The sequence below is a fragment of the Notothenia rossii genome, assembly GCF_949606895.1.
Source record: "Notothenia rossii genome assembly, chromosome: 8".
Taxonomy (NCBI): Eukaryota; Metazoa; Chordata; class Actinopteri; order Perciformes; family Nototheniidae; genus Notothenia; species Notothenia rossii.
In genome coordinates, this window is record NC_136906.1 from 14636000 (window position 1) to 14663630 (window position 27631).

At 41.6% G+C, this 27631-nt stretch overlaps 1 protein-coding gene across 1 annotated transcript; it reads left to right on the forward strand.

The window, feature by feature from the left end:
- lmtk2 (lemur tyrosine kinase 2) lies at nucleotides 1-27039 on the forward strand. Its single transcript, XM_079645762.1, has 14 exons — nucleotides 1-526; nucleotides 7881-8014; nucleotides 8159-8312; nucleotides 8487-8563; nucleotides 8670-8788; nucleotides 9149-9236; nucleotides 15101-15231; nucleotides 18046-18130; nucleotides 19421-19542; nucleotides 20145-20294; nucleotides 20406-23385; nucleotides 23869-23995; nucleotides 24075-24330; nucleotides 24920-27039. The coding sequence occupies exons 1-14, from the start codon at nucleotides 424-426 to the stop codon at nucleotides 24942-24944; spliced, it is 4551 nt and encodes a 1516-aa protein (XP_079501888.1). The 5' UTR covers nucleotides 1-423; the 3' UTR covers nucleotides 24945-27039.
- Nucleotides 27040-27631: the final 592 nt, after the last annotated feature.

The window sequence follows — 27631 nt, forward strand, 5'->3', positions numbered from 1 at the left end:
CCGTTCCGTGATGTGACGCCGTACAGGAACATGGCGCTTTGGAAGGGAGCTGTTTCATGATAGTCAGAGCGATTGATCCATTTTCTTTAGTTATGTTAATTTATATAACAGCGAGGTAAATAAACCAAATATGTTAGGCCGTGAAAGGTGATCGCTCCTTGTGTCTCCATGGACAACGAAACACTAGGTTTGGTAGCGTTGTGTGCTGTCGTCAGCTGAAACTGTTAGCATTGATATGCTATCTAAAGCTAGTTAGCTGGCTAATGTTAAGTAGCTAGCGTTAAATATGCTTGTTTACGTAGCCTACACTGACGTTAAACTGATTATCAATGGTTAAAACACGTTATTTATTATCAGATCAGCCATTTATTGTTTAGGACGACGATTCCGATTAGCTAACATTTCGTTAGCTAAGCTAGGAGGATGAAGAGCCGCCATGGATATGTTTTGTTGCTGGCCAGTGGGATTTTCCTGTCGGTGTTTTGGCTGTCTGAAGGTGCCCCTCTTCAGTATCAACACAACTCAGGTGAGACAGCTGACTGTAAGGTAATACACAGCTGAGTGATTGTCTGTTCACTCATCACAATTCCTTTCCATCCAGCTGCTTAGCTAGCAGATGTTTCTGTTAGCTAATATATGCTGGATGTGGTTGCTAATCGGCAGCTAAAAGCTAACAACACACCAGACTGGTTGCATTTCCTGCTAACAAGTGGCATCCAATATGTGGACTCGTACTGACTGACTGTTGTGTGTTTGATGACATATTTACAAAATATCAATTTGTTCTGTATATATGCACTAGGGAATCTTATAATAATTAAAAATCAGTGCTCGTAACGATTCTGATTAAACCAAACTGTTAAACAGAATCGATAAACCTTTCCTCTACCAGGACACAGAAATTATTTATTAACCTAATTTTAGGGATTTCTTGTTGAAATGTAACCCAACTTCATTATCCTTCAGGTAGCAGTGGTGTGTCTGAGTTAATATAATACAGCTTATTGTAACTGCAGGTTCAGAAATGTTAATCTGTCTGTGGGGTTGGTCCAGTCATTGACATTTAACCAAGTTTATGGGACAATACACTGCCCTACCAGCATGGAAACACAGTTTATTGTTATGAAGTTAACCTTGAATAACCTCTTTTTAAATGGATTATAGTTTCCTCTTTACAAGTTGTGTACCATGTGTGATGATCGTTTAATTATTTTAGGATGAATCAAAGTGTATTCATAAAAGACAGCAGTTGATTATGCTGTCATATGGCAGTGTGATAAAACACTTTATATGTTGATAAAGGGACGGTTGTTAAGGAGAGAATGAAAGAATCAGCAATTGACAGTATGAAAACAATTCAAATCCAGCTGTTTTTACTTAGGATACTATGTGAGGTGACTATTTTGTTTTCATTTGGTTTCATTCATTTCACTACACACCAAACTTAATGCTCTAGACACAATTAGGAATTCAGTTTCGCCAACAAATGATACACCAATTGAAAGTAGATGAATCAAATTCCAAAACAATCACTTGTTGCATCTCCAATGTAATGGGTGCCATACATTCACTTCAAGACAAGGAAATGGTTTCAGGGTTTTTACTCAGAGGCTGAGTCAACCTGCTTCCTTATGAGAATGAATGCAGACGTGAACATGATGTGAGGGTCGGTAATGTGTAACTGTAATACATTCCAGTCTTATCAAAACCAGTCAATGATTAGCAACAGTGTTGTTTGACTATAATACTGCAGCGTACTTGAAAGTTATGTTATGAGCATGCCTTTTATGCTTTTATTGCACAGCAACCTGCTCTTTGCCCTGCTTGCATTTAGATATGGTACAGTCATTCAATATTTTAAAGTTTTACTTGAGGCTATGAATTTAGGTAAGATCACACATATAATAACTATATCTGGAAAGTCACATACAAAGTCTTCAAGTGATGTGGGCTTTGTTTACACACATCACACATGGGTAAACATAGGTAGGTCCATGTTTTATCTGTAGTAACAGCCCGGTGATGTCAGGTGGTTAGTCAAGTTGGACATTTGCCCTTAACTTCCACTACGTTGCTGACTGATTAGTGAATGAGTGTTTTCTAAACCAGGCTATAGAGGATGCGGCTTTAACAACAATTTAAGCAGTCATTTTCATATTCGGGTACTTGCAAAAAAAAGTGTTTACCATTAAACTAGTTGTTCTATGATACGCAGGTTCAATTTCACATAGTTGAATTGTACAGTCATTTATTTTGAAGTATTTTAACGCATTACTCTTTTGCCTGCTTGCCATTTGCGTTTTAACATTCAATTGAATGTGTAACGGAAAACATTGGATGTTATATTTTCTGCACTGATCTAATATCTTTAAAAAGGGATTACTCTATATGGTGAACAAATAGAGTACTCATGGTGAACTCTTTCCCATACCTAATGTCTAACAGTCTTTTAAAATGTTGTTTTTTCATTAACAGGAACATATTGCTAATTTGTCGTTGAAAATCACAGAAGGCAATGATGCAAATATTTTCCCTTACAAGGGGCCCCAGCCATTGGTATTTGCTCTTCAATTGAACTATGAGTTTAAAGGTCCCCTATTGTACTGTTTGGCGGATGGTTGCACAAGCCAGAAAATCAGCTCATTTTCACGGACAAAAAGGGAGCGAATAATTTTTCCTGAAATTTTCAGAACCTCTTTCCACAGAGGGGACACATGTTTATATAAAAGACTTGAAAAAGTGTATTTTGCACAATAGGTGACCTTTAATTGCTTCCCATTATAGCCACTACATAAATCTTAGCAGAACTCAAACATAACCGCAGGGCTATCCATCCCCCTTCTTGAGCAAAACAGAAAGCAGAGATATCTACAGTTATGCACACTGGTGGGTGAAATCTGCAAAAATGGGTCAGCTCCTCCTCTGCGTGAATCCCTGCCTACTGAAATATTCAGTGGAATTGAAATAAGACCTGGCAGCTCCCTTCTGTATTTGTCCCAAAAACCAGTTGAGTCATTTTGTGGAGCCTGCCAAGTCATAATATGAACCTGTGACTCAGATAAGGCCTAACCGAGTAGAACTGATCACATGTAGAGCTGCCGTGATGCAGCTCCTGGTCTTTCTGTCTGACTGCAGCTCCAGCCTCTGAGTCCTGCAGCTCGGCTCAAACAGACAGGGGCTGCTTTTACAAAAAAAAGCTGCCTAATTACAGCCAAGCGCTTTTCACAGGATTGTTGTGAAGTTAAGCTTTAATAAAGCCAATTGGAATTCCCTCTGAACGCCTGCTCCTGCCAACATCATATTCTCATTTTGTAAGCTATTATTGAAGACGGAGGAAATGTTTCGTGAAAAATAGGCAAATTAGATATTTTGGATCAGACTGGAACAGGGCTATTATATTTTGGTTTAGCTCACTCTTGGATTCATGATGTTGGAAATCCTTGCTAGTATAAAATTATGAAACCAATGTATTTTATATTAGGACCGGTTTAGACCACATGTTATCAGGCTTTTAGTTTTGGAAAATAACGTAAGCTTGAATTGGAAAAGACACGTCCTTTTTTTTTTTTTAAACCCTCTTGCATAGTGCAAGACCCCTGTCAGTGGTTTCCCTCTCAGTGTGGGGGATGTGGTGGTACCCACCTTGGTGGTGTGGTGTGGGGAGTTGGCTGTTGCGTGGCATGGCAACAGTTCAGCAATGCATGCAGTAGATATTGTTTCTGCCTGGCACCCTAGCTGAGATTTTGATGAGTACACTAGAAAGCATTTCCATCACTTAGGGAAAGCCCATCCAGTAGCGTGTGTAGGACACTACAATGTTTTCCCCCTTTGTTCGCCTATGCTGACATTGCTTCTTCCCTTCAGACAATGTTGATTCCTCTAGATTTCACCCTGCATATCTTTTCCTCTTCTATTGCTATGGGCGTGTCAGTTTCTGTTGTGTAAAATACTGTGTAGTCTGTGGTTTAGAATGATGCATGTTAAGCAGACTCAGTCTATTAGGTTGGGCTGCATCAGCTCTCAGTTCTCCTCCTCTCCCTTCCACTTACACTATGCCACGTGGCCAACTGCAACGCAATGGGATTGAGAATAACCTTCAGCAGCCCATTTAATACTTAAAAAGGCCTGCTCTAGATGATAATAACAAGGTGGCAAACAGTTGTAGGCACACATCTCCATTAAGAGCTACATCTACGTGAGAATGTGTCCTGACGATGGAGCCATTTAATGTTTAATTCCACTTCTCATCAATATTTCACCGCAGACACTTTCTCCCTATTGCCATTTTTAGCATAGAGGCAGTAATCCTTTGGAGGCATCCATTATTTAGAAATAGGTGTTTGAGGTATTTAAACCATGACATTAAAGTTTTTCATTTTCTTAAAAGTTACCTTTGGTGTCTTTGAAAGATTAAGAGGGATTGAGCAATCATGTCTATTTTTATAGTTAATAGCTTGGTGTAATGTGGTAGACATGGCATGAATCTTAATTATGGCTGACAATTTAGATCATATCTAATGTTCCCCAGAGAGATAAAGTGATTGCTTCTCAGCAAATTTCCCCTCTGTGGGACTAATAAAGGTATTCTGATTCTTGTCTCATCTGCCCTCTGATGGGCCGTGCTGTCATCAGACCTGTTCAGCCTGTTTATAAACTCTACCAGATTTTACGGGAACAGGACTCCGTGTCATAGTATTGCTTTGGTTCTGCACAAGACCTCTGGTATCAATGTAAAAGGGGTTGTTGATATTACCACTTTGTCCCCCTTAACCATGATGTTTGACCGTGTCCATGTAGATAGATCGAAAAACATTGTTTACTTGAAAATAAATTGCTCCAATTATTTTCTTTTTAAAGCTATTTCTGCACTGTCCTCTACTAAAATAGAAACGATGGAAGTAAGCAAAATGGCTAATTGTGCAATCTGTTGGTACCCGAAGGATGGAAATTAAAGCTGAGAAAGACATCACACCCAAGTCTGAAAAACAGCTATGTTAACTGTGTTAGCCGTTGTTAGCAATACCAGTTGATAATGACGCTGTACCGTACACTAAAGCATTATGTCCACAAATTAAAGTTTGACATTACGGCATGTACGACTGATCTAAAGACCGAAATAAAACAAAACAGCTTCTAAACAATTTTTTGCCCGCAACTATCATGCTATTGATGCTAGGAGCAGCCATCTTTGATTTTGAGGTTGAGGTTGATGGGGTTTTCCTGACTTCCCGAGTCGGATAACCATCTTCAGGTGGCAAACTCTGGATTCATGACTTCCCAGTAGAAATAGAACGCCCCCACTTGTTTGCCACATCACATGCATGCATTACAACTATCATTTTATAAGGAGTGTTATTCCAAGTTCTCTGCAAATGTTCTACTCGCCATGTTCGTAATTCACATTTTGTTGACTCTCAGCATTCGTCTAAAATAGATTTATCAAAAAGGGTAGGTCGTGACAACAGCAGCCTAATTCCAGAGCTGCTGCACTAAGAGCATTGTTCAGTTCACCATTTAAGGCCTCTAACAACCTACATTTAAATACAGATTAATGATGACACACGTATCGTAGGATAAGCTATCCAGGGAGATTTGGATGTGACAGAAAATTAGTTTGTTTTTTAATGCCATCATTTGAAGAAGCTTTGTTTGCACCTTCAATACTATATATCTGGAAAAGCAATTTCAAAAAGGTTATAGATATATTGGTCTTAGCTTGGCCAGGCTGACTATTACAATGATGTTCAAGTCTGTTGTTTTTCTCCTTTATGTGCCGATGAGAAACCAACTAGAGGTAGGTTTGTAGTCTGGACGTATTCAGCACTTGCCTTCGTCTGTCAGGAATGATTCGTTCAGCAGAAGGAGTCTCAGTGGGTGTTAATTCTCCCTCTAGCAGACGGGATGTACCTGACAAGCTACGACCAGTGGGAGGCAGAATAAACACAGGCCCAAATTCACCATTCTTTCAGTAAACACTCACACGCACATTACCCCAGATATTGTGTAATGACTTATGCAATGTTAACATTTATTTAAATTCAATATGTAAAATTACAAATATGTCAAAAAACATGGCGCACTCCCGGACGACATCTAAAACTATTTCTTGTTGACACAGGAAAGAGGAAAGTGATTGACTTGACTGTGTTCTGATTGTTCCTCGCATACATCACTAACTACAACAAAAGTGGCCAGTAGTCAAATAAGCAGTCAGAAATGAGCAGGGACATTTTGGACAAAAAAAGACGAGTGGTGGAAGAACATGGTGACAGGCTCACATTCACTGCCATACTCGAACGTAAACATGCTAATCTTTGTGGGCTTCTAATCCACGAATAACATTTTTAGACAAGCCAATTAACAAGTAGGCCTGCAACTGACGTTTATTTTCATTATCAATGAATCTGCCATATTTTCTACATGAATCTATTAATTGTTTCTTGTGTCCGTGTATTCTATCTACAAAGTGTCATTTAGGAGGGACATTTCCATTCTAGTTTCTTCATGTCCATGGTTTTCACTTTAAACATCTTGTTTTGTCAGTCCAATTAAAACGTTATTCAGTTGAATATGAGAAAAATTGGGGAAAACAGAACATTTTCCTTTTTTTGGGAATATGTCTAAGTATTTTTCTGCCGTGTGAACATATTAAAAGTGTATTTAAGGATTCATTGATTATTTTTCTGTTGGTCGTCCACTAACTGAGAAGTTGGGTAATTGTTGCATTTTTATTAACAACACTTATCAATGATCTTATCTTAGTTATTATAGCATACCTGAAATCCGCTTGATATGTCTGACTTCCAGTCCAGTTAAAATTAGTTTTTTCCGCCCACTTCAGCCCACCTTTTATTTCCTGTTATAGCACAATATCTATATTTATCACATGAATACATAACAGGTGCTTTTATAAATGTTTGAATGTGAAACAAACACAACAATATTTTAGTTGTACCAAATTGGAAATCTCAGCCACTGCGATGGAAAGCCTGAGTCGTGTGGATGTTGGTCAGCATCAGTGTGGAGAGAGCAGCTGAGCAGCACAGTGGCATAGGGAGGGGGGGGGGGTGGGGGGTCACAAGGCTGCTGTCAGACCTGCCACTCGAACTGCTGGGCCAGCAGCATCCTCCCCTGTGCTGATCTAACACCTGCTGTCACCACTGCTGCACCGTCGATCAGCTGCTTATCAGCCAGTGGAAACCCCTACAACTGTCTCTGTGAATGGCTGAATAGGAGTAGAGGTCGGGCGGTGACAACTGCCATGTCCTGTTAGCAGAATTGTAAACCTTAAGATCACCCTATTGTGCAAAATACACTTGTTCATGTATTTTCTACATCAACATGTGTCCACTCTCTTTTTGTCCTGATCCATTTATATAAAAACCTGTCTGAAAATGAGCTGATCAGATTTTGGCCACTTTATGATGTCATAACGATTTTCTGGCTTGTATAACCATTAGCTAATCACCAACCAAGGTAACTTTATCACCTGAATCTCCTCCTAGAGCACCATTGTGTTCTTTCTAACCAAATATCTCTCAGAGGGGCGTGGGGAGGGGCTCCTTATTTTCATCTAAAGTAACAGACAGAGAATCAGCACTTTTGAAACAGAGGGGATTATGGGATGCTGCAATGATCCGTTTGGTATTTGGAGCCAAACACTTCAGAGACTTGTTTATTTATATATATCTGAGACCTGTACTATATTGATGAGAAACAGTATAATAGGGACCTTTTTAAAGAGAGCAGTACAATCAAGAGAGCACAAACCCCTATTGTGCATGTAACAAACATTTCAGATGCCAACGTTTTATTCTCTTCTATAGTTATTTCTGATCGCAGCTATTCATTTGAATAATGATATGTTTTTTTCCTTTCAGATGGAAGCACAGGGGACACGTGGTCTGTGTCCCTCTACCTGTCCCTGGTGGTGTCCCTGACGGCGCTCGTGGCCTTGGTGGTGCTGCTAGTGAACTGTGTGACCTGCTGCAAGGAGAGGGAGATCAACTTCAAGGTGAGGGTCCTGGCGGGCAGGTAGCCACAGATAATGAAAACATGGGGGATGGGGGATGGGGGATGGGGGGGGGGGGGTTGTAGTGGGAAGTTATAGTTTAATGACAAACGTGATTTGACACACTCTTGTTTTCTGTTGATTTAGGAGTTTGAGGACCACTTTGAGGATGAGATCGACTTCACTCCCCCGGCAGAGGACACTCCTTCTATGCAGTCCCCAGCTGAGGTGTACACCCTCGCTGTGTCCCCCGTGGCCCTGCCTGGGCCCCCCCACCTCCAACCTCCTGTCAGCATCACAGGTCAGACACATGCACACTCATATACAGACCGTTTAATGCTAAACATTTAGAAAAAGTATGGATTATTGTTTTTTTTTTGCTGTTATTGTCATTATAATACATACTCTGACATGCTGTATAGATGAATGACTGAATTGGTGTGGTCTTAATTAACATTGTTCTGTTGTTTAACAGAGGGATCAGGGGACGTCCAGTTAGCTCGTCACAGTCTGAGTTACATCCAAGAGATCGGCAATGGCTGGTTTGGCCAGGTAAGACTGGTTTTTCATTTTATTCATGTACAGGCATTAAAGATACATGGATATTTGTTTCTGTATTTTTGTATTAGCCTAAAGTGTCGTCATGTATTAATAACAGGTCCTTCTGAGTGAAATCTACACGGATCCCGGTGGAGCCAGAGTGGTGGTGAAGGAGTTAAAAGCTAATGCAAGTGGCAAGGAGCAGAATGATTTCCTGCAGCAGGGGGATCCATACAGGTACACACATTCATTTCCACTAAACACTTTTTATTGGTTTCACATTGTACTTATCAGGTGATGTATAGTTACAATATTTGATGGATAAATTGTAGTTTATATATTTTCTTTAATAACACCTTTACAAAACTAAGTATGCCTTTTCAGCAAGAAATGCATACGTGAATGTGTGGACAGAAATAGCTCTATGACTGTATCACTGTAATGTGAGCAGCACCCTCTAACTTCCCTCGTAGACATTGCATCAGACAGAGTCTCATTTCAAATCTTACAGATATTATTTTAAGGTGTTGCTGCGAAGCTAGTGAAGCCCTAATTAACATCAGTAGTAACGTGCTTTGTGTTATTGTGTCTCTACAGAGTGCTGCAGCACCCCAACATCCTCCAATGCCTGGGACAGTGTGTCGAGGCCATTCCCTTCCTGCTTGTCTTCGAGTACTGTGAAATGGTGAGTGACCGAAAGGCGCTGAATGCATTTACGTGTATTTGCGTAAACGACACAACCCCCTTTTTTTGACATTCTACTGTAGATCTGCAATTTTGAAACGTATTGCCTAATATTGGCTAATAATTCCTCCTTAATTTAACATGCAGTCCTGTACCAGTGTCCAAGTATTGAGAGTTTCTTTATTTACGGCTTGCTTAATCTACCGCCCAAAAGCTTCGTTAATTGAGACATTTGAGAAAGACCTCATGTCAGTCTGTTAAGCTCACTAATTCCCAGGGCAAGACCCCTTTAAAAACTGTTCCGCAAGCATGCATATCTGACCTGCCCTAGTGACAATCCGGATTGAAAGGCTACTATCTCAATCTTAAATTAGCCGCTCTATTCATCACAACATATTGAAGAAGAGTCCTGCCATGGCAGCTGATTTATCCCCTGCTTCCCTTCACCTATTCTGGGTGTGCATGCAGGAAGATCCCACCCCTCCCACTCCTACCTCCCTACCTTCTTCTGCCTAAAGTTGCATGGCTTGTGTAAGCCTGGGACCTCTCACATTCCCACCTCACCCAGTAAAGCCACAGGCTCGATTTACGCTCCTCTGGTGTCGACTACACCAGTTGCTATGTTTGTGCATTTTTATGGGTAGCGTGTTGAGACCGTTGGAGACCGCTGAGTTCGGACTAAAGTCAACTAAGCTGTTCCTAAAGAAACCCGTGTGGTGCCCCAGTGACCAATGCAAGAAGCCAAAAACGTAAACCTAAAAATATGCACCCCCTTGCTGTCTGTTTGATTTATCTCAACTTTTACGATGAGAAGTGTAGTAGCTTTTTGCACAATACAACTTCTTTATCTTATAGGAGCAATAATATTCGAAACACCTCAAAATGTGATGATCTCCACCAACGGGAGAGCCTCAAAACCTGCAACAGGTGGCGTGCAACAACATTAACCTGTCTGTTGTTCGCTTGTTAGCAGACCCTTCACGCGATGGCAGAGCGAACAGGTACAGGCAGGGCCCATAGTGATAGCCCTATAGTTTAAATCTACTACCCACACATGAACATATGGAAATGGGTTACTATTTAAAAAGATTAATGTATTTATAAATGTATTTAGGAACCTATCCATGTCATTTTAAGTGGGGGTCGACCTCAAATCCTCTAGGGGGGTCCGGGGGCATGCCCCCCCGGTACGATTTTTATTTTTATTTTGGAGTTAAATGCATCAATCTGGTGCATTTTGAGGGGAAACTAAAGAGACTAGATCAATGGAAACACCTATATTAAACAGAACTGTATACATTTCAATAATCATAAAATCATGGCCATAACCAATAACATACCATTTCCAATATGAAAAAAACACTGAAACTTGTTTATTAATTTATTTTCGGTTCATTTATCGTTGTGAGTGTGTCTGTGCTCCTGCATCAGCCTCTCCTGTCTCTCTCCCCCTGCTCCTCTTTGAGGCAGCAGCAAAGACTAGTTTTCTCTCAACAAGTTTTAAAAGTGTATCTTACCTTTTTTCACCTAGTTAACTTTTCTATTTATTTATTCATGCATATTTTACTAATCACATTTCATTGAGCTGACGCTTTTATCCAAAGCGACTTATAATGACCGATTACAGGGACATTCACCCTGGAGTAACTAAGGGCTAAGTGCCTTACTCAAGGGCACTCTAGTGGTGGTGTTCCTGGCGGGATTTGGACACAGCCTTCCGATCTTAAGCCCACCTCACTATCCATTAGACCAATCACTACCCTCTCAAATGGAAATATGTGTTTACATAAATGGTGACCACACCGTTTGAGACCCACTGAGAACTTAGACTAAGTTAACTATCTAAACACTCAGAGAGTCCTTTACCTCACCTGAGCTGAGGTTATCCCGAGCTTGAATGACACACGGAGACCAATCAAGGGCTTTGATTTATGATCTGTATGACAGTGGCCATGTCGGCAGGCCACATCATGTAGACAGCCAGTCACCCTGTGTGAGGCAGGCCACTTAACAGGCCAGAAGGAGGCGAGATCAGAGCAAGGGAGCGAGGGATCATTGTCCACAAGTTAATCGATCGCAGATGGCGTCGTGGTCACGGACGAATACAATTTTTTTTAAATTAAAAACAAAATGTATTAAAAAACTAAATGGGTCGCGAAATATACTTGGGCGGCCGTTAATATACCTGGGAGAACCGCCCAAGTACAGTCTATGTGTGGGAAACCCTGCAGGTGTCCAGAAACACCCCTCTAAACGTTGCTCGTAGCGGCTGCATGTTTATAAAGCAACTGTTAACGACTTGTTTCCGCTGCCCCCAAGTGGGCAAAGCACGGACTGGGATTAAACACTTATGTGATAACAATCAATCACTCCGCTTACAATCTTAACTTTACATCTCTATGTGAGGGTCCTGTTGAATTAGATGACCCTTGTCCCACCCTGACAGTCATAAATCATCTTTGGTGTGTGTCTGTGTGGGTGCTGCAGTGTGTTTGTATTTGTGTGTGTAAGTGTGAGTGTATGAGACCCAGGTGTGTCTGGGTGGACTTGTCCACCCACTGACTCCTCGATGACAGGATACAGGATGTCCTTTTTTTGGTAACAGTTAATGAGTCTGTACAACCTGAGCCTTCACAGTTGCGAAACATCACATCCTGCTCGTGGACTCAAATGTTCATTCTATGCATTAGTTGCATTTCTGTAAATGTGCAGCGTGTAAACAAATAATTGACACTCCTTGGATTTTGATTCACTTCTTCAGTATGCATATTGAACAAAATGAAACAGATTTCTGATGTTTAGTTGGCACCAATGCTCCGCCCCCACCCTGCCTCCCATTTGTCCCACATGGTAATGTTTTGGCCCATCGTGCCGGACATTACATAACTTTGAGGGGCCGGGCTATTGTCCAGCTGCCCGGTCCTGGCATTGTGGTCTTTCCCAGCCAGCCTTAGTGACGTCTCCGACAAGAGATGGAAATTAGTCAAGGTGAGTGACTTATCACAAGTGAGTGTGAGTCATTATGGAAGATGGCGTGGGAAGTCCTGGTCCTGTTTGTTGAAGGTGATAACTTGTGAGGGGAGCACAACTGACTGATGTCTATGCCCGTTATCCCTTGTTGGATAAAGAGCTTTGAGGACTGGATCCAAGTAGGATTGTCTTACACAAAACAAGTTATCTTTCTTTAAATAAATACCTTACATGTTCCATACTTACCCATACAAACTCCCATATAATACTTAACTACTAAAAAAGCATTCAAACCCGCTTTGATCTTAAACGTCAAGCCAAAGTCTATTCGTCCGTGTCCTCCTACTTCTTCAGTCAATGTCAATCATCCTCGGGATGCCAAAAGTTGATATGTGACACCGCAGCTGCGCACTGGACAAAATGAATCCCAAAAAGCCAATATACTGTGTCGTTCCCTCGGACAGCCCGGTGATTGATGCCGTTTTTTCTTTCCCATATCACCCGTGCCGGGTAACCCTGACTCAAAGCATTTTCGACATCAAAATACATCAAGCAACTGGTGCAGGGGCACAGAATGCCACATACCACAGCCTGAGTGACAGCTTCTAATGCATGGATAGCTCCTGCCTGGTGCCCGGACAGGACGTAATTCAGACCCCTCTCTGGTTCAGGGTCTCGGACATAAGCCAGTTGACTTGCGGCTTTCCAAAGTTGTTGATCTCCTCCATTTATTACCGTCATTAAAGCAACAAGTCTCACAGTTTTATGGAAGCGATTTGTCATGGCATTTATTAAGTTGTGCATTACTGACCATGCGCTGCCTATAGGCGTATTTAGTATTATAATTTAGCTCGTGGGTAATGTTGCTTATATGTGGTCGGTGTCCTTTCTTTACTTCCATAGGCTATTAGGCTCTATTGATTGCAACTCATCCTTTTATATAACTTAGTTTAACAAAGACACTCTTTGCCCTGGTGCATATTAAAACCATTGTAACCATATCACGTTACTTTAGTTTAGATTTCACATTAGCCTTTACTCAATGGACAAATAGTTTTTTATCTTACAAAAGTTAACAGTAATCTGAATATAGCCAACTTCGAGTGGCTTAGAGGATTTAATCCGCTTGACTTATTTTTTGTACATAACTCGATCATGAGATGGCTGAGCCAGAAATGAATCTGTGCATTAGGAACTTAGTACATACTTCTTTATTTAAGAGTCAGACACAAGGCCTAATTGTTTTTGCCTTTCAACGTTAATGCTGTTTTTTATAACAGCATTAAACCCTGCCTCTGAAACCCAGACCTAATCACCTGCTGCGGAGGCTTCACCGAAAAAAACGGGCAGCGGGTATCACTTACCATACATTGAATATAGCCCTTCTGCGAAGACCGCTTCTCAGAGCTGTTTTCGTGTGGGGGTAAATGTGGTCGACGCAAACTATGCTGCTTACGTAAGACGACTGATATAAGCTGCTTGAAGTGAGATAGCCCAGGGAAAATGAAAGCCTTTGTAAACACACGGACACAAACGCTCAGTAACTGCATGTGATTGAACAAAAGCCTCCCCACCTCATATACAGTGGGGAATCTCATGTGTGTACATTATGTTCCTCGTAGCTTATTCCTCAGGGAAGCTCGGGTCTCCGGCTAATCACAAGTCTCCTTCACTCCAACACTGTAATGAACATGATCTCAAAAGAACGCAAAACTTAAGGGACCCATTGCTTTAAATGTCCTCTGCCCGTATACTAGGGCTGCTCAATTAATCTTATTTTAATTTTTATGGCTTGCAACGATTACGAAAACAACGTAATCAAAATAAAACGATTTTTTTTTTTATTCTTATTACTTTTTTTTTTTTTTTTTAAATTATACTTAAAGTTCAGGGTAATCAACTGATAAAACATACTGTTGAAATTGTTTTTCTCCAATAAATGGATGTTTTCAAAGTAAATGAATAATCGCATTTATTAATCGCAATTACAATTATTGACCCAAATAATCGAGATTATGATTTTTGCCATAATCGAGCAGCCCTACCGTATACAACAAATGTGTCCCGACCACTACACAGTCTGCTGCATGTTGGGGAATGATAAGTACAGTTTCCCTCCAGCTCTGTGAACCTGCACACGGCTTGATGTAATTCAGATGTACAGCCCCTCAGGACTCAGTCCAACCACAGAGAGAGCTTTGAGCCTGTGATCCCAAAAGAGCTGTAGATGACAATGTTCATCTACTTATCTGCAGATTTCTTTCTCGATTGATCATTTGGCATATTCGATTTAATAGTACAACATGTCCGAAACAGTGTATTTCATGTATTGTACTGTTTAAGATCATATAAAACAGTTCATTTTTTCAAGGCTGAAACACTTTGTTCTGCCTTTTGTGGCACGACATCTAAACCTTGGTCTTTGTTCCAGAATAACATTCTCAGATTCTCACTGTGGTCATTTTGACATGATCTCAAATGATGTTTGTCGTTCTGTTTTTCATGTGTGGGGTGGAATAATTAATTAAGTCGAAGTACCTTGACCTGCTTCCCTCAGGGGACACCTTGTTGTTTTCTCTCGTCCACTTATGCGCTCCGAAACCTGACCGGACACAAGCACACTTTATTTCACTGACCTGAACTGAACTCTTTTATTTATAAATCTCTGTGACAGAGCATCGCTGTCCACTAAACAGCATTAGCCTTATTTGGTGCTCTCACACATCCGCAGTGAGAAGTGCTGAGGAGACAGGAGCAGGAGGGTCTACTGCCCCCGTGTGGAGGCTTCTGCACACTGCATTTATCTAGCCCCTTTCCTCTGATTCTTCTGGATTTTTACGGATTGTTTAGGTTGGATTTTGTTGTGCTAATTTAGCTGTGTTTGTGTGTTTGCAGGGGGATTTGCGGGGCTTCCTGTCTCAGCAGGATTGGATGTTCAGAAACGCTGAGTTGCTGCAGCTGCAGAGGATGGCCTGCGAAATCGCTGCCGGTGTCACTCACCTTCACAAAAACAACTTCCTGCACAGGTAGCACTTCACAATTGCAACACTTTAGCTAGCTCACAGGTTTTAGAGCCACTAAGCTAAGCATTCTGTTTGTCTGTCAAGGACGTGAGCTGATGTTTAAAGTAATACTCACTCTCTCTGTGACAGAAACACTTTTTCAATATCTAGATTACTTCCTCTACCCACAGATGTTATATATTTATCACTGAGCCAACATTTTGTTTTTTTCTGCCCCAGTTTCCTTTAATAATTCAGAATGTTTCACAACTAAATGGGTATTACTTAATGAAAACATCATTATTTTAATACTTTTTTTTGTGTCATTTAGTAGACTGCCTGTGTCAAGTGCGATTTTTTGTAATTAGGCATTTTAAGGGTTGAAAAAATGTGTCTGAAATGTGATATATTTAAAATTAAACAATTCCACATTGATACCTGTTTTGACGGAATAACACTCAAACGTGTGGTAAGTGATTAATAGTAATTACTGTCTGTGTTATGTCACTTGACCCAAACCTCATAAAATAGGACTGTAAAAACTTAAGCCAGCTGTTGGTTTTACATATGACCTAGTTATTGCTATCTGCCCAAGTCTCAGGAGGAACTGTGTTCTCCAAAAAAGGTGTGTACAGCAGAAGGGCTGCATTTCATTTTCATTTTTACCCCAGCGCGTACTGGATGTCTGACCTCTCGCAGCCAGCAGGGTACAGAACGTGGGGCTGGGGGGGTAACTTACGACACTCCGCTCATCAGCTCCATTCTGCATGCTCAGAATAAGCTCGGAGGGTTCCAATTACACAGCTCCAATGCATTGCCACAGTGTCAGCTGTCCGCAGCCAGAAGGATATGATGATTCTGCTCTTTGCATGTAAAAGGATAGCCTCATATTGGGCGTTGTGTTTTAATCCTTGTTACAACCTGAGGGGGGGGGTTTACAAGCTTCTTTTCCATGTGGACAGATTTCATTTGCAATCGTAAAAATATTTCAGTGGCACTTTTATTCAAAAATGTAAAAAAAAAAAAAAAAAAAAGCCCTTTGAATGATTAGTGCTGCTCCATGCTGGCTAAACTAGATGATAGCTGATTGATGGTGCAGACACAAAACCGTCGGGGCTGTGGGGGCTGATACCCAAAGCTGAGACCTCAGCTCTGCAATGTAGAGGTGAGAACAGGGCTCCGAAACATCTGAATATATGCTCTTTCAAACTCACGGGAAGGGGAGTTTCCAAAGGCATCGTTCAGCCATTGCTTTACGTAACTTTTTAAGCACTGCCACGTTTTACAGTGTAGCAGCCATCCAATCCAATCCGTTTGATTTCTATAGCACATTTAAAAACAACAGAGTTGAACAAAGTGCTGCACATCAACAACTGTATAAAAACATAGCATCAATACATAAGAAACAGACGGGACATGTTTGTAAGGATCCAAAGGGTTGTAAAAGTCTTGATCTGCATATTTCCAGAGTGTAAATGTCCTATCAATGGCGTGAGGAGAAACGCTCAGCTTCCTATGTTTTAAAGAAGAAATATCAAATGCATTTCTAACTATTTTTGTATTTAAAAAATATATGTATTTGTAATTTTGCCTTATTGATTACAGTTCAAACAATTCACTGCTTGTAAACATGAGCTGAAACCTTTTGTTTGATGGTGTATTAGGTATCCATGCCATGGCACATTTCAATTTACGAGGTTAAGATGTTGGACCTGTTTCCTTCCTGCTGTATTACTGTATTACCCTCAGCCAAAAGAGGGACAGGGAGGCGAAGAGTTTAAAAATAAATCTCCATTTATCTTACAGGGGTTTCAGTTGGCTTGTCACTCGCTGGGCCCCTTAGTCCTGGTGTCAGCAGTGTTTGTCATTGTCTAAACTTGTACACAGTGCTCCTGCCTTTTCATTCAGTTGGAATTAACCACCGTATCAAAGTCAACTTTATTGTCAATCTCAAGATATGTTTGTACACACAGAAAGATCAAAATACTGTTTCCCACAGTCCCGAGGTGTAAAAAAAACAAATACATTAAAATGCAAGAACACTCAATAATTTCCAAAATAACCTCCTTAATGTGCAAAGTCTGTTCACTCTGCTCTTCTTACGCCCTCTCCGGGCCGCTCCACAAAGCCATCCTGTGTTTCCCTCTAGAAACTGTATCCCGCTGCTGTATGCCTCGGGTCAGGAATAGCCCCCGTTTGAGTGTTGTTGCAAGGTGAAGACTAGACGCAAATGACACAAGCAGAATTTTATACACTTGCCAAGGTCATTTTTGATCCTTGCCAGACTCCTTCACCGTGGTTCTTATGAGGTTGCCTCAGGACTTCAGGGCTTTGTACAAGGATATGGAGTCAGGGGACATCAAGAGCAAAACATGTTGCGGCCTCCAGCACATTCTACCAGTCTTATATATTATATTATATATGCAATGATCTTAAATATTGTATACTTTCATGAGTTTCTCCACCCTGTTGCAAACATGTAGTGAATTATTTGAAAGGAAATGTAGCCTGATGATGTATTTTATTCCACACAATCTGTCGATAGCTATTTCTATTTTTACCAGGCCTTTTCTCAAGGGCTTCAGACCTTTTCCAGAATCATTAGCCCTTATCGACTATTTCATTTATTCATACGTTCACTATAAAGTTTACCGAGATGCAATAATGGTCGGTGTTCTGTTTTAACCTTATAGCTGAGAGCATAAACGCACCTCAACATGTTCACGTCTAGTCTGCGAGCTTCATCGTCAGAAGGATTTTGCAGTTGTGAATTTGTGAAGTGTGAAGTTTGAAATCCGTCCAGATGTGTTCATGCTTATATTCTCTTTGCTCCCGCAGTGATTTGGCTCTGAGGAACTGCTACCTGACCGGAGATCTTACAGTCAAAGTGGGAGACTATGGAATCGGACCCTACAGATACAAAGTAAGCAATATTAGATGTTACAGTATATACTGTGAGGAGCTGCTGCATAACACCAGGGGCTGGCTAGTGTACATTACACTGGTTTATTCACCAAGAACATTAGTTTAACTCCTCAATGGACGCTACCCAACTTTCCTGGGCTAAATCTGAGTGAAAACGCGTGTATTAAAAAACAGCTGCTCATATTTGATTTCCGACCCATTGTAGGCAAAGATCCGAGTGCATACTTAAAGAAAACATCTGTGATATCTCTTCTCATATAGCGTGGTAACAGCCCCCCCCCCCCCCGCCCCTGTCTCCCTGCAAGAAGCCAGCAGCCCAATGATATATACAGAACAAGCAGCCTGACTGTGTTCATTCCCAGCCCCTGGAGTCTTTGTGTAGTTAGAGGGAAACTCTGAATAAGAAGGAGGATTTGTGAGAGAGACCGGGCCACCTTGATGAATCAGGCAGCTCAGACATTTCTGTTTGTTTTGCCTTATTTATGACCTTCAAGCATGTTTGTACAACTGAATGAGGCTTATATAATCCATGTTATCCAATAGACATTGAGCTCCAGACTCTAATCTAGAACATAGATCATGTTTTAATATTGACAAGAACAAACCAAAAATAGATGAGTAAATGTTTGATCATTACTGGTCATAAAAACATAAAGAGACTGCATTGTATAGTTTTTCCTGTCAAAGTGGCCTGTTAAATGTCCTCCAACTGTTTTATTCTTGTACAGGATCAGATCAATGAGAGATAAGTAACTTGAAGCCATGTTTTTACGTTTTTAAAAGACCTTTAATTGACCAAATTCAACAACTTATTCTCTCTTGGGACGGTTAGGAACTGCTCCACTTTGTGCAACTGATGTCAGGCTATGATCTCAAGTTGCATTTCTGAAGTGTCGCTATTTGTTGTGCAACCAGCTCCAGATGACCTCACAGATATGAAAATATATGCTGTGCAGGTGTTTGCCATTGATCAATAGCATGTTTCAGGGAAGCATTCAAATGGTCTCCTCCTGTAACTAGACACGCTGCATCTCCCACAAGACGCTTCTGTCTGCTGCATTCCTTAAATACCGCTGATCCGTCAGTTTGGCTGTCTGAATTGAATACGCACAGGATAAGGTCACCCAGTGAGTCTATTTCTGTAGAGAAAGGGAGAGGCGACGTGAGTGAGCTGCCTCAATGAGAGCTAGGAGAACAGTCAATGTGTGTTCTTTAATGGGTTGGTGTGTGCATGATTATCTGCTTTATAAACATAGCTGATAACGTGACTGATTGTTTTTCACAACAGGAGGATTACATCATCACAGAGGATGATGTGTTTGCACCTCTCCGCTGGTTGGCTCCTGAGCTGGTGGGCGAGCGCCATGGGGGGGTGATTACTATGGAGCAGACCAAGCCCAGCAATGTGTGGTAGGTACCTCACTGACACGAGAGGACATTTAAAAAACAAACAAAACATAACTCAGTTTCTGAGAGACCCGGAATCTTATCCAAATATATTTAAAACCTTTCCTCCCCCGTCTCTCCTGAGGGACTTTATACATATATTAATACTAGACATGTGAAGGGTGTTTTTGGAATAAGACAAACATAATGAATTACTCTGCAGTACATCTCTGGCTTATTGCTGAGAAATCAAGCGCTTGTATTTGCAGACAGAGCTTTTAAATCCCAAACAATCTGGAAAGTTTCCAAAAGATGGGAAGAAGACACTGACACTGCACCAACTAAGCATCATTTCAGCCTCTTGCTGACTTTACAACTCATTGCCCAAATGCTCTCAAGTCGTAAATTGCAGAATTACGTAAGGTTGGTTTAGTCACAAGAGCCAGACTTTCCCCCTCAATATCAATATGTTGAGATTCAAAATGTTCCCTAACTTGCTTTTATTAATGCTGCTTTAGGAATAATGTTTTTTATTTATTGTTATTGTAGGTTGGGGGTAGCCATAAAAGCTCACCCCATTACGTGTTATGAGTTTTAACAAGTGTGTTGATGCGATTTGTCCATAGGGCCTTGGGGGTCACATTGTGGGAGCTATTTGAGAATGCTGTTCAGCCGTACCCACACCTTTCTGACCGGGAGGTTCTCCATCATGTGATCAAGGAGCAACAAGTCAAACCCTTCAAGCCACAGCTGGATCTTCCTTATTCTGACAGATGGTATGTCTTTGGTTAAGATCAATTTCAACAAAAAAACAGACAAAAAGTATAGTTATATATTTTATTTACCTTTTTAAAAATGTGTCTAATGTGTTTTTCCTGTAACTTCAGGCACGAAGTCCTGCAGTTCTGCTGGCTGTCTCCAGACAAACGGGCCACAGCGGAGGAAGTGCACCGTCTGCTCATCTACCTCCGCATGCAAGGCCAGAAGGACGTAGAAGAAGACTTTGATCAACGCTGGGATGCTCTCAAACCCAACCCTATCGCGCGACAGAACACCATCAGCCACTCCTCTTATCCAATCTTGGATCAGTTTGCTGACGACGCCCTGCGACAAGAGATCGACGAAGTTCTTACCGTTACTGAAACAAGCAAAGGTCTCAGCTTTGAGTACGTTTGGGAGGCAGCCAAGCACGACCACTACGAGGGCAATCATGGGCGCTCAGGCTTGGACACGACACTGAACTATCACAGCATGTTCTTCCCTGTTTCCACTGAAGACATCCAGGCCCACTTCCCCGACCATGGAGCCAGAGCAGCGGCCATAGAAAGTGGGGACGCTCCTTCAGGGATTCCTGGCATCGTACCAGTGTTCGATGCACAGAAGCCATCTAATGGAAATGAATATTACATACAACTAGAAGAACAAGGGGAGAGCACTGTTGAGGAGGATGGGAATAGAGGACAAGACATGGACTTCAGCTCAGGGCGTCAAGACTTTGTTGTCCTCCAAGATGTCCGCCTGGATGAGTCTAGTACAGATGCAGACTTTTTCCACCAAAGTATAGACTCCAAGGACTCGTATTTGCCAGACAGCCACGTCTGGTCGTCTCTTGAAAATGACAGTCCATACCACACCAACATTTTCACAGACGGGGGGTCCAAGCAAGAAGACTCTCCCTCCTGGAGACAGGGTTTTATGGAGCTTCCAGAGCGCAATGGCAACCCTTTCCGTGACGTTGCACCTTTAGTAGTCCAGGAGGTGGATACAGATAAAAGCTACGGGGATTATTTTTTAGGGGATTCTTCAGAAGCCCTTCACCCCACAGATTCTGTAGAAGAGGAGAGGAAGAGCACAGGTGTGAACAGACTTCTGAACATGGAAAAACTAGCTGATAACTTTATGTTTCTCAAAGACCAGCACCTGATGAAGGACAGGTTAAGTCCACAGGATCATTTTCTCTTTCCTGGCCACACCCACGAACCAGAAGAAAGATTCAAGATGAGATCTTGGGACAATATGGAGAATTTGGGCAGCTTAATCCCAGCAGACACTTACTTACAACCTGCAGCAAGTAGCACATCCTCCAGACAGGAATCTTTAGACTCTTCGAAAACCAGCTTGGGGGAGTCATGTCCCTCGCTGGTGGTGAATGAGAAACTGGTGCCTTTCGTTACAGTGGTCACAGAAGACAACACAAGCAACCAGCTGCCAGTTAGTAATTGTTCTTCCACAGAAACCCTCGGTCCACTGCAATCCTCAGTCAGAGGTATAGACTCTGGTTTTGATTCTACCTCCGAGATGTTTGAGGGTATCGTCAGTCCAACTGATGACCACACCCTTGTATTTTCTGAAAGTGCCACTACAGACTCATTGTGCAAAGATGCCAAAATCCCCAGCCTTGAAGACGACCTAGGAACCTCAGAGGATAATGTTCACCCCGTAGTAAATCAAATGCAAGTCCAAGCATCGGACATTGGACACAATGAAGACCTCACGAGTAACGATCTGTTGAGTGAACTCATTGAGGACATCGAGCTGGAAGCCACTCTGTCTGACCATGAAGAATCCTTTATGGAGACTAATGGGCGCCCTACGGACAGGTCTTCTCTGTTGGTCTCTGGGCCGTCTCTGGACCAGATCAGCCAGGACAGTTTACTGGAAGACAGCATGTCCACCACCCTACCAACTGTGGATGATTCAGCCGAGACACCAGACTCTTTAGACTCTCTTGACATCCACAGGCTCGGGGAACAAGGAGAAGAGCTAAGTGCTCAAACAGCCCAACACAAACTCCAGCCACCGTACAAAATATCAGACAGTGGGTATGAGACGGAGAACCTTGAGTCTCCCGAGTGGAACTCTCAGCCTAATGTCTTGGACCAATCCCCCGTTAAAAATGGCATGGGTGTTGCCAAAGACGAGGAGGAGAACGAGGAGCTGGCAGCAGCAGGAGCTCTGGTTCCACCGGAAATCATCATCTCTGAAGTAGAGGGTGTGCTGGAGCCTCACGGGGAGGGTCCTATCGAGGGCGAGCAACAAGATGAGGTAGCACCTGCTGTGGAGCCAGTTATGGCCAGTAATTACAGAGACTCGGCCTACTTCTCAGACAATGAATCAGAACCTGAGAAGAAGTCTGAAGAGGCGGCAGCAGGAGGTTCCAGACAGGCCACGTGGCTAAGGAACTCTACTGAGGAGGCCAGCGGGGTTCATGGAGGTCCAGCACTCGAGCAAGATGTCAATTCTTTATTTTCTCAGCTAGAAACTTCCCAAGCACAGGCCAATGGAGAAACACCTGCTCTGCATGGCATATTACCAGATTCAGAACTCACAGAGAAATGTAACGGGGCAACCAACAGTCAGAATGAAGATGAAAACAAACTGGACTTGTTCAAAGACGGCACATCTCTTGATCAACCATCAGACGATCTAGAAGCTTCCTCTCCACTTCCTCCCGTCCCCCCCTCAAAGCCGGTGCAGGAGACCTCGGGTCACGCTAAACTCACACGGACCTACGCCAGTGATAGTCATAAAATAAAAGAGCCGGACATGGAGGGGCGTTTCCTGGGGAGGCGGGACGGTTCAGACGGACAGGAGGACGGAGGGGAAGCGGACGAGGAGGACGAGAACAGCGAGGACTCTGACGACGATGTCCGTGGATACCAGCTGCACAGCTCCAGTTCAGAGAGCGAGGATGAGACGGTGCACACGGTGCCCGTTATTGTCTCAGACAACAGCAGAGCAAAGAACCTGAAGAGCTTGTTGAAAGCCACCACGCTGAACATCGGGGCGTCGTCTTCCCCGAGTGAAGAAAACTCCAGGAGAGCCGTGTCGTTCTTCGATGATGTCACGGTCTACCTGTTTGACCAGGTGAAGTTCAAAAGTCAAAGTCAACTTTATTGTCGATCTTAAAATATGTTTGTAAACACAGAAAGATCAAAAGACTGTTTCCCGCAGTCCCGAGGTAAAAAAATAACACATTAAAATACAAGAACACTCAAAAATAAATAACCGTTTACTTCAAAAGTAAGCAGGATATATATATAAAAAAGTTCTGTCTTTATAAAGGTGAGGGGGGGGGGGGGGGCATGATGATGGAAGAGGCTTCTTCTTTTTTTTAAGAACAAAGGGTATTCTTATTTTAATTGAAATGTTTCTTTACAAAAGGACCTACCCATTGCTACTAACAGACACCAATATTAAAACCCAAGTCAAAGATGAGTGAAGCTTTTGTTGGATTTTGTCAAATACCTGAGAATCGATTTTGTGTGATATTTTAATATTCACCCCTACTATTTAGTTATTTCTCTTTTGTGTAGCATTTCTAATTAAATGCAACTCTTTCTGATGTAGGAGACCCCCACCAAGGAACTGGGTGACCACTCCTCACACAATCAGGCTCCAGAGTTCAGCAGCCCACTGCCCTCAGCCAGCTACCTGAACCGGTTCGCCAACTCTGAAAGCTCCACAGATGAAGAAGGTAAAGTTTGAAGCCTGTCAAATGCACTGAACCTGTTCTCTGTCACCACATGGCCCTGACTGATTATAAACCCCTGCAGGTGGTGGGTTTGAGTGGGACGATGACTTCTCCCTCGCACCTGCCTTCCCGCCCAAGACAGATAACGACCCCATGTCAAAGAATATGTCCTCCTCTGCGGCCTCTCGCTTCACCTCCCCCCCCCCTGCAGCAGGGCGGGGGCTGGAGAGCAGCTGGGCCGGCTCCTCAAACTACTCCCGCTTCTCCATCTCTCCGGCCAGCATCGCCAGCTTCTCCCTCACACATCTCACCGACTCCGACATCGAGCAAGGAGGCAAGTTGAGAGTGCAGTCGCTCCAAACCTGAAGGGGTTAAAAGGAATAGTTCCCATTTTGGATTTGTTTGCAGGGGTTGTATAAAAACCATGACACCACTATTTCTGTATGGCTAGCATAATGTTAGCTTAGCATAATTTTTTTTCTTTTCGGGATATTAATAGACCTGCCAAAGAGTCCCGCATTTTTTTAGTTGATATAAAGTTTTAATAAGAGAACTAATAGACCTGCTGTGGAACAATGTTTTATTTGCAAAGAGCTAAGCTAATCAGCTGGCTTTAGCATCATTTACCGTACAGACGAGTGACATTGAACTATTCTCTCCTAGCCATCACTCAAAAAAAGCATGTTTCACAAAATGTCAAACTACGCTTAATCTCATCTCGTCCACTTCTTGGTGCAAAATATTTTATTTTTGTATTTATATAAATGTATATAACTTTGCCACTATCCAAATATTTATCTTCACTCACTACAGGAAGCTGTTCATGCATCGTGCTCATTGGGCTTATAATAATAAGTAGTGATTTGTTTGAATAATATTTATCAAATGGTTCAACTTACCTCTTGTTCCTCTGTTCACTCTAGGAAGCAGTGAAGATGGAGAAAAGGACTAGTGTGAACTCATCATCACACTAATGAAAAAATGAACCTCGACTCGCACTTTTTGGAAACGGCTGAATAAGGACAAATGACGCGGTTTGTGGGTCAAACCGTGGATGCCTCTCTCAGCCCGAACTGCTCTTTACATACATGGAGACGGCCATGAGAGCAATGACTCGGCATTTAACACACACGTCCCAGCTCCAGTCTGAGCCACATCACCCCTCCAGCTACATCAGTGTGTGTGATTTCAGTTCAGTGCAATTCCAGAAAAAAAAATGTTTCTAAATGTTTGCTTTAAGGACTCATCGAGCACATTCCAGGTGTTTGGCTGCTTCATTTTGTTGTGTGTCGAAAGTGCACTCATTATCCAGAACTTTTGCATCACCAAAAAAAAAAAAAAAAAAATCAACGTTATGCTCTGAATTCAACACACTGGGCTGCAAACGTATCACTACAGCCAAATAGGAATAAGCTATTTTGATTTCAGCCGACCCAAAACTGAAGAACCAAGCTTTTTTTTCTCTTACATTGTTATATTTTCTCCTTCATGTTGTGCGATTATTTCAGTGGTTGCCTCTTTTTGGAAGAGTGTTTTGTTTTTTCGTAACCTCTCGTTGGGTGTTTATAAGTCACAATCTCCGAATTGGAGAGAAACTGTGTGGTATCCTTCTGTAGCAGCTTTGAATTTAAAATTCTCTCTTCTGCAGAGGGGACACACTGTATGTTCCTATATCTGTGTTTGAAAGGAACATTTACAGCAAGAAGTTTCATATTTTTGAGATATCTCAGTAAGAGTTCTTGGTGGTATATAAGGATTGTCATATTTATCCTTACAGATGTGATCCCAGACAAGTTATACATTTTGTAATGCTTCGTTTAATGCTCTGAAATGTGCAGGAAGCTGCTCGGATGGTTTTGAATACTTGTCACTGGGTCTTATCGCGGTGCCTGTGATGCTGTACAGACAGCTGCACTACTCCATTTAAATAACACTACAAATGTTCAAATCACACCTCGACTGGGATTGTGTAAAAAGTGGGAGATTTTATTTTTAAATGTCAGAATGAAAATATGTAAATGAGCTGTTTGTAAACAAATGTGCAATGAATTTCGTTAAATTGTTGAAATTTGAGTTCATAGGATGGCCCGATAAACGTGTTGGCGTTTCTTCAGTACTGTGCAGGGACTTTAAGATTCACATAAACTCACTACTAGAACAAAACACTGCTCCTTTTATCAGTGTCATGAACAGAGTTTTATGCCTTTTTTTTTTTTTTACACTACGTGTCAAACTTAATGAACATGTTCAGATATAATCTTCCTCCTTAAGGACCCCTCGTCCAGGTGAACTTTTGAGCATTTTGTCATTGCATTTATCATTTGCAGGCCATACGTCGTCTCCAGCTGCACAGCGCTGACCGGATGTTTTTGTTTCGTATTTCTGTAAAGAAGCAAAATGCAAAAATGTTGTGGATCCAGATCTACTTTCCTTCCAAGGTTTCCGTGTACAGCTATAAAGACGCAGTTCTTTGAAACTGTAGGTTATACAGTTACTGTGTGATTCTTCCAACACCCTAAAGATTTCGTCACAGATGACCTGATGAACAGCTGTACTTCACCTGTAGTAGAAGATGTCCCGTCCCCCGCCCCATACAGAAGGCACTGTATCTTAGGTAATGTCAACCTCTGTTAAAAACCAGCAGCCTGTGCTTCAGTTCAACTTGAACATTTATTTAAGGAAATCTTGTTTTATTTGACTACAGTATACATTTGCTTAATCTTGCACATTTGAGAAATGTAACTTAATGTTGAACTGTACTGATGTATGTAAATGTAAATCCTTTTTGTCTGTAAATGGGAAATGATGTAACTGAGTTGTAGGTATGAGGTTTCATTTTGTAAGTTGAGTTGATCAGAGGAACATATCAGTCGTCGGCTAAAAGCAGTTAAATTAAGACACAAAAGGAGACGTGAACTCATTCTGTCCTTTACACTTGTAGATTAAAAAAAATATTTTTACTTCATATTTATCATGCTTAGTGTAATTGAATGAAATGTTTATAATTACACTGTTTAATATGAAAATAAATGCAAATGAACTTATAATATGGGTTCGTATATTATTTGATATATTTCTCTAAGTCTTTGTGTGAGGGCTCCTGCCAAAGGATGGATGGTTATAATAACATAAAACCACAACAAAGGCATCATTAAAATCAGATGTTAAATTTGAACCTGTGCACATCTTTAAATACTCAAAGGTCAAATGTAACTAAGTATATTTATTTTAAGTACTGTACTTAAAAAAAACACCTTTTACGTACAAGAGTATTCACATTTTATGCTACTTTTTATTCCAATGTATTACTCTTCTTTTAATGGATAGCTTTAGCCACTTTGCATATTTAAATTATACCTACAACATAAAATACATTAACTAATAAACATGATATATTATAATGGGTCAAGCTACCCAGCAGTGTATAGAGTAATTTAAAGTGGACCTATTATGCTATATTGGAAAAATATATTGTAGGGCCATACCTATACCAAACATGTCTGTGAAGTTTTTTTCTAAAACAATACCAAACAGATCACCCATTGTAGCCATGCCTCATACTGCTCATAACCCTCTTGTAGCCCTTCTAGAGAAACGCGGATTTTGGGTCCTTAACTTGAAAAAAAGAAAGAGGAGGCG